Source organism: Chionomys nivalis, chromosome 9 (assembly GCF_950005125.1).
Source record: "Chionomys nivalis chromosome 9, mChiNiv1.1, whole genome shotgun sequence".
Lineage (NCBI taxonomy): Eukaryota > Metazoa > Chordata > Mammalia > Rodentia > Cricetidae > Chionomys > Chionomys nivalis.
Window position 1 is genome coordinate 64,427,203 of NC_080094.1, and position 8,648 is coordinate 64,435,850.

Here is an 8,648-nt window from a genome sequence, read left to right on the forward strand (position 1 = left end):
ACCTTTGCAGATGTCAGGTCACAGATGCTGTGAACAACTCTAGGCAGACCTACTGGAGTCTAACTGTAAACACTGGCCCCTGAGTATCCTTCTTGACGTTGGGTGTGCTGCATCTGTCTCTATATTACCCTGAAGACACTGTCTCCCACCACCTGCTTGAATAGTGTGCAGTTCTGATTTAACGTTTCTTCTCGAGACATTCTACTGACCATCTTCAGCATACAGCCACATGACATTTATGCGGAATTTCCCGAGAGCATGGTTCATGAAGGCTTTAGGGCCACCAATTCAGTAAGAGCTGTCATCTCACCGCTGCTCCAGTCTGGTACCCAGAAACAAGTTTTCCCAGTCTCTCTTTCATCTGCTGCTGATATTATGACTTTGGACAGCCTTCCTTCCTAATTTTTTTTTCTCTATAAGGTATCTGTTTCTGAAATAACAGTCCTGATTTTTAGGCTGTCTAACTTAAGCATAGATTCAGTCTTTCCTTCTCACTGGGAGGGATTTGTATTCTAGACCTGCCAATCTCTCTGAGACAGATGTTATTTTCCCTGTTTTGCTTTTTAAAATGTCCTGTTTGTTTTTCTAATAGTTTAAAATTTTCAGCCATCACCCACCTCTTCCCATTTTTGCTATTTGGCATTCCTCGTTTATTCTAGGAGATCCTGAGAGACTACCTGCATACAATCACTATCCTAGATCCTCCTTTGTTTGTTGCCAGTACACAATAATGTAACAACATTGAAAAGCAATGATATCCCTGCTTTCATAAAGCTTAACGTCTTGTGAAAAGACTCATTAAGCGAATATCATCTAAGATACTTAGAATATTATTTATATTAATATATTATTAATTATATATAATTAATTATATATAATTTTAGCAACAACTCTATTGAGTCTTCTCTTACAAATAACATTATGATTTTAAACTTCTGGGGTTGCAGAATACAATTGATTTTAAGATATTTTAGAACAATATACTGAAAACCGAACAATTGCTTATTTACTTAAAAAATTAACTGAATGCAGAATCCCCTAAATTTCTAGAACAATTCTCAAAAAAAAATTAAGAAAGAAAGAAGTGGGGTCTAATCTGATCATCTGCCAGAGCCCTACACTAGAGAAATTATTCTTCTGTCTCAATCCGAGGATGGGTCTCTTTACAAACTGAATTTTTTGGTGTAATATTTTGAATTTCCTACACACAAACTTCATTAGAGTTCATACTAAGCCACTATGAGAGAAACAGGGTTGGTGGGGAATTCTTCCGCTGGTTCAGGCCAGTGTTTTCTTACTGGGAAATAGAAAAATAGAAAAGACAAGCACAGAGGAATGAGTAGCCAGGCATGTTATTATGAGGCTGTGGGAAGCACTGAGCAGGCAGCTGAGACTCTTCCTTGAAGGCTAAGCATGAAGATGAGAAAATGAAGGTCAGAAAGAGCAGAGAGCGAGATGAGGACAGTGATAGTAGAGACAATGCCAATTTCAATATGTGTGTATGTGTATGAGATATATGGTGGTGGTGGTGGTGGTGTGTGTGTGTGTGTGTATGCATTTGTGTATGCATGTGTGTTGTGTCTGCATGTATGTGTGATGTGTGTGTTTGTATGTGTGACTATCAAAGAATAAATTAATTTTAACAAAGAGCAAGTTCTTCCTCTAAGTTGAGAAACATTTTAGAACATTCTTCTTTGCTACTCTGTGGGACAGCACAAGGGGTGAAGCCTAACCCTACTCAACATACAGCCACATGGTTCATCTGGGGGAAGGAGCTGCCTGTAAACTAAACTGTAATCAAGCTGAGAACCCCCAGGAAACACTCTGATTTACAAAGCTCCCCTATGGTGTGGCTGAAGTGAGCTTCTAAAACAATGCATATAAAATCCCAAGCCCTGTAATTTGCACAGTGTGCATGTAACAGGTTGACGTTTCCCAGTCCTTGGCATTGTAGCAAATAGAAAATTAACACCCAGTATATCCTGCATTTCCAAGGCTGCCAGGGCATCATACACTGTGTCTGTTTGCTCTCTCACAGTCCTTGCGCCCACATAACGATACCGAATGCCAGAGCTAATCCCTCTTTGCACTTTATTGCCAAATAAGAACACAGTTTGCTAACACTGACAACTCTTGTATGGCCAGGACAACGCCTCATCTTTTACAATCCCACGGAAAGCAACACAATGCTAAATAAAATATCAAAAGTGGCAACCAAACATAAGATCCTAAAATTGTATGAAAAGGGCACTGCCCATATACTCTGCACCTAGAAATGACAAAATTCCCAAATTTTAGTACGTCTCTCATTGAATGGATTCTGAAACCCTTGCTTCCATCAGAAAATAAATAGATATGTGCAAAAAAGATAAACTGTAATACAGGTATAAGGAATATTAAGACACTCCATGTTGTAAAACCCTGTAATGCAGTTTTGGTCAACAATTTGTCCTCTGAGACTCTGCTCGAGTTATTCTTAAAGATGTTCTAGACAAAGTAAGGAATGAATGGGCTTCATTGCTAGAGGAAATTATCTAGGTAACTTTCAGAGGCATCTCCCTTTGCAATTTTCTTTAGTCGCTCCAGTAAAATCCAGGTTCTGACCCTCAGCATAGCAGCCCCAGAAACCAGACAATAACCGTTGTACAGAAGTGATCATACTTGAGATGGACTTCATGTTAGTAACAGTGTCTTATGTTCACCAGAAAAGAATGAAGCTATTAAGTTATTTCTCTTGGTGGTTCATTTTTCCTTAAGTAAAACTGATGCAAAAACCAGAGGGTACCCCAGTTGGCAGACCCATGGCAGGCAAAGACTTGTATCTATGCTCTTTAACTCTGAGGACTGGAATTCTCATTAACTTTCATGCCTGCCTCTGTGTCTGCCTGGAGGAAATGTGTGCTGACCTATCTATCAGTGCACTTCCTCCCCTGGCTTGTGTCTGTCTTCTTCTACTGATCAATGTCCCTTTTGAATCATGCTTTTTTTTTCTTCAGTAAGATAATATCATTCAATTTAGTTTTATCCTCATCTTACAGACCTGGAGAACATTCCATCTTTCTTGAACTTTTATCTCTTTCTAATCTCTCTAACCTGAAGTCATCATTTATAATTAAATTGACCTATTTTTAAATTATATATATAATATATGGTTATATATACATATATATGTTTATATACATATATAATATATGTTAAATGATAGCTAGGTAAATAGCTTTGTTTCATTTGAACCTTAGCATCCTGGGTTAGATACTGTCATAATTTCTGTGACAAAATACTCAAAGTTGTTTAAGGTAAGAAATATTTGTTTGGGCCAATGATTTGACAGAGTTGGCCCATTATTGTAAGAAAGATATGGCAGAATATTAGGGGAAACCTGGAAGCAGGGAGCACGTATGCTGTTGTTCAGCTCCCCATTTTTCATTCAGATCAGGATCCCAGCCTATTGGATGGTACCTCCCAAATTCAAGGCAAATCTTTGGCCCTTGGTTAAACCTCTCTGGAAATTGCATCACAGACATCCTAGATGTGTGCCTTCTAGGTGATTCCAAGACCAGGCAAGTTGACAATGAAGATTGTATTCATTACTTTGCTGTTACTGTGATACAATTCCATTACCAGAGTGACTTATAGACTGCATTTTGACTTACCTGTCCATAGAGGAAGCTATGAACTCACATCAGTTCTAACTGTATGTAAGCTGTATTGACTTTGGTCTGTTTAAATATGGTGAAAGGTGTTTTTGTTTATTTACAAGAGATTTTTAATAAGGAAGTTTATTTTTAAAAAAGCTCTCAACATTCACCCACACTAATGTACATCCTCCAGCAAGGCTTTACTTTCCCATGGCCTTCCCAAATAGAAGCACCAACCAGAGGCCTTGTATTCGAATTTATAAGCCTATGGAGGACAGCCTCAATAACAGACCACCAAAAAAATAAAATGTAGTATGTCACTACTACCTTTTAATCCAGTTAGCCCCTAAAATCATACCACTAATGCAAATTGTTTAATACAATCAAGAGAGTTTTTACTGTCCATTACCAGGAAGAGTTTTCTGTCTAAATAGAATACAAGCAGAAAAAAAAAAGAAATTTCATCATCTCTCCCCAAGTAAACTTTATATACAAAAATGATCCTTACTGGGCGGTGGTGGCGCACGCCTTTAATCCCAGCACTCGGGAGGCAGAGACAGGCGGATCTCTGTGAGTTCGAGGCCAGCCTGGTCTACAAGAGCTAGTTCCAGGAAAGGAACCAAAATCTCGAAAAATCCAAAAAAAAAAAAATGATTCTTACAGTTTGCATAACTGAACTATGAGACATTAAATATTTAGCATCTACAATTGGGTTGAACTTAATTCAAATGAATTAAACTGACCTTTCTTCTATTCACATAAAGTTATAACATTTTACCACCATTCGAAGAATTTTGGTGCCAAGATAAAATTCTGGATTCTTGACAAATAAGATTTCGGTAACTTTTTATTTAAATACTTCTTAGAAAAATTACATGTCACACTATATTGCCTAGATATCCTGGCAGGTTACTGCAAGTGAAATACTTAAAACCAATTGCCTGTGTTTGTAGGTGGTAAGTCATCAAGAGGGGCTAAAGTTGACTGCAGTGTTGATTCAAGTCACTACATCAACCATAGCCAGCCAATCAGCAGCTGCACTGATTTGCAGCGTAAAAAGGAGGAATGTTTACTAAGTAGCAATTGCAGCCAATGTTGCGAGATAGGATCTTTTCTTCCAGGGACCAAGGGGAAAATCTGTTTGCTTGTTTTGTCTCAGGGTTGTACTCTGTACCCCTCTAATCCTAACTTATGTCAGTGCCATGGGGCACGTGATAATATACAAATTATTAGAAATGAGTTAATTTATATGTAGAACTAGCCAGTAAGAAGCCTGAGCCATGGGCCAAACAATTATAATTAATATTAAGCCTGCAAATGATTATTTTGGGGACAGATGGGCAGAAGAAACCAGACCGGACAGGATAGAGAAAAGACTCCAGCTACGCTTCGGTAAATAATCTATAGCCAAGCATGTTTATTCTAGAATGGCCCCTGTAGGCTTACATAGGTGGGGTCTTTTTGGAGGAAGAGTGTCACTGGGATGGGCTTCAAGGTTTCAAAAGCCTGTGCCAGGTTCAGTCTCTCTCTCTCCTCTCTCTCTCTCTCTCTCTCTCTCTCTCTCTCTCTCTCTCTCTCTCTCTCTTTCTGCTTGCAAGTCAGGATGTAGCTCTTAGCTACTTCTCAATACTTCACCATGCCTGTCTGCTCTCCATTATGCTCCCCATTTGGATGATAATGAACTAACTCTCTGAAACTGTAAGAAAGCCTGTACTTAAATTCTTTATTTATAAGAGCAGTCTTGGTCATGGCATCTCTTCACAGCAATGGAATAGTTGTAACAGTAACTAAGACAAATAGCTACTGAATACCTACTATGTATCTGCATGGAGTGTTATAGGAAACCAGTTATATTATCTATTCACGTTGATAATATAAGTTATTTATTAGGATTTTCAATTCTCTGAAAACAAAAAAAAATTGAAACATTTAAACTGCCTAAGGGCATGTACTCAGGAAGTAACAAAACATGAATTCCTCTTTTCTTCACTTTAACACTTTTCTTCTCTACTATGATGAGCAGCGGAAATATAGCTCAGAGTCAGTACTGTCATCCACAATGTCAATCAGAATGAAGATGTACTGAGTTTGGCTGGAACACTTCTACTAGGAAGCCTATATTCCTAATACCTAACCCAATTTTGCCTCAGCACAGCACAAGTGGCAGACAGTTGAACTAATAATACAAAAGATTCAGGTTTTCTTGGTTTAGTCACTGTAGACAGAAGCTTATTCCTAGGTTCCCACCTGTTTAAAATAATTTAAGGGTGTCCATTTTTAACCATGGCGGGCCATTCACGTTACAGCCTGCAGATGGAACAAGATTTTAGTAGTGTGACTGGAAACTCCAGTTGACTACACACCACATGATAGGGAAACTTTCCCTATCTACTTCAAGTTCACTCTTGTTATCTAGTGTTGATGTGGCTTTGTTGCTGCTGCTGTTGTTGTAAAGGCAGGGGAACTGTGGGCCAGAATCTGACCGAAGTTTACTTAATAGAATTGTCTTTTGTAAGTCGAATTACGTCTCTAGCCTTTTCTCTCCCTCTCCATAGTCTCTGGTCTATATAAACAGAAAGTTAAGAAGACCTTAAGGGTCTGGGAGTGGTATTTAGCAGTGTGGGGGACTTCTGTGTCCTTTTCTTAACCCCAGCTTCCTGTAAGATGGAGAAAAATGTCCTTCACTCTGAGTCAAACCCAGTGAACCAAGACTCCCAGTGAGCACTTGAGGAGCTGTCTGTGCTAACAAGGCACCTCCACTTCACTCCATAGTTCAGCCTGTCCTTAGGAGGCACAGATGCTCATCTCCCTGCTATGACTACTGAAGCAGGAAGAAGGGATGGGGGAAGGGGCAGCAACGGTCAAGTTAGGCAAAGATATTCTTTTTTTCAGGTAAAGTGAAGCTGCAAATGGTAGTTTATTCCTTGTTCAGGCTACACCCAAGAAGGCCTGAGTTTACAGACATAACTAAGAACGAGAAAGAACATGAAGAGACTGTGGGACAGACACCAGGATTCTAAGCTGAAAGGATTCAAGAACATTATGGTAAGAATCATTTTGTATTATAGAATCTACAAGAAGAAACTCTTACAGAGCCCTGCAGCATCACGCAACAGAAATCTCTCCTGTGCATGTTCGTCATAGTATGACCCTGATAGTCAATCTTAGTCCTCCTGCAGAAGCTGCCAAGAGACGGGTGGAGAATTGGCAGAATTGCTGTGACCTGCTGAGTTAGAGACGACTGTCATAATTTATCTGCTTTCATAAAAGAAAAACCAAGGACAGTAAGAGAAAGAAGAAAGAGCTTGTCTTTTTCTATGTTCCGAAGCCCTGTGTCAAATCTGGTTAGATACAGAATAGGATGTAAGCCGTGAACTCGGGCTATGACTTTGAAATATTAAATTACCAAGACTTGAATTTTGTGCCTGAATTTACAGACATGTCTAATGTTTCTAATATGATGAAATACTGGTGGTTAAATGCCATTAGGCTGTAGACAAATAATTATCACATCCCCAACCTTAAATTTCTACATAAAGAAAAGTAAACTTCTTGCCTATTCATGTTGGGCCTGACTTGTTTTGACACAAAAGATTTCAGGCCTGTTGTAATTAAGGCTTTGAAAGTATTTGCTGGGTTGACTAGCCCTCTTACAGTCCTGATTTTTAGCATGAGAGAAACATACGGCTTCCAACAGTCTCTAGTAAAAAGGAAGATGGAAGTTATGTGGAGTTAATGTAAACCCAGTTCACAAACTCTGGTCATGCCTAATCAAGACCAACTGGATTCTAACCAACCACTTCACGTGTAACGAGTGCACAGGCAGATAAAAACTGTTTTAGTCATCCTGTCCTAATTATAAGTATTGGGTTATTTACCTTTTCACTTTTGTAATTTAAAGAGTGACACAATAAGCATATTTTTCATAAGCTATTATATATATATGAGAAATTGCTTCTATAAGGTTAAAAAGTAGAATTTCTGAACCAATGGCATTAAACTTTGCCATATGCGCCTGAACTGTTCCTATATTTCTCTCAGAGAAACCAGCAGACAAACAGGATGAGGAGAACTTTGTTCACTTTATGTGTGTCTCTGTTGTTTAATTTTTTATGAATGTGTATTAATTTATAATAGAAGAAAATGGAACATATAAAAAGCACTCAAGTATAAAACAAGGATATTCACGATTTCACATTGTGCAGCCATACCTTCCTCTTACTTTTTTTTTTTTTAAGAATAGGAAAATTTATTACTGTGCTTCCACTGTCAAAATTTAGGATCGTGGTCTTTCCTTCTTGCCTTTGTACAAGGCCAAAAGGGACACGTTGGCTACTTTAACAACCTTAAAGCGGACTCCAGGAATATCACCTACAGCATGACCCTTTCGACCAAATCCAGCAACCAGAACTTCATCGTTTTCCTCAATGAAGTTCAAGCAACCATCATTGGAGACGAAAGCTGTGATCTTCTTGCCGTTCTTGTTGAGCTGCAGCCTGACACACTTCCTGATAGCAGAATTTGGCTGCTTGGCTTCAACTCCTACTTTTTCCAGCACGATTCCCTTGGCATGAGAGGCACCTCCAAAAGGATTGGCCTTCAGGGCTGTGCCCAAGTGGGCTTTCTTATATTGTTTGTCATGCCACTTCTGGTCCCGTCGGTGGCTGCGGAGCTTCCTGGCAGTACGGAGACCACGACACTTGCCCATATTGCCGACGCCACGGGCCCGAGAGAAAGAGCTCCTCTTACTTTCTTTAATTTCCAGTTCCACCAAGAATAATAAATTGATGTGTCATTTCTTTTTTTAGTTTTTTGAGACAGGGTTTGTATGTAGTACTTATCACTAATGTTATTTGCTTAGCAATATCAAGTATTATCAGTGAAAAATGAAAAATATGTCAACAACATTTTAATAAGGTAGATACTGATAGTACCTCTTACTAATTAAAGAGAAAGGAAATGAAGGAAAATTATCACCAAGTGTATCTCTATTCATAAAGATAGCCAAGT

At 38.8% G+C, this 8,648-nt stretch overlaps 1 protein-coding gene across 1 annotated transcript; it reads right to left on the minus strand.

The window, feature by feature from the left end:
* Positions 1-7,880: 7,880 nt before the first annotated feature.
* On the minus strand, positions 7,881-8,361 carry LOC130881869 (40S ribosomal protein S23-like). Its single transcript, XM_057781704.1, has one exon. The coding sequence runs from the start codon at positions 8,344-8,346 to the stop codon at positions 7,915-7,917; it is 432 nt and encodes a 143-aa protein (XP_057637687.1). The 5' UTR covers positions 8,347-8,361; the 3' UTR covers positions 7,881-7,914.
* Positions 8,362-8,648: the final 287 nt, after the last annotated feature.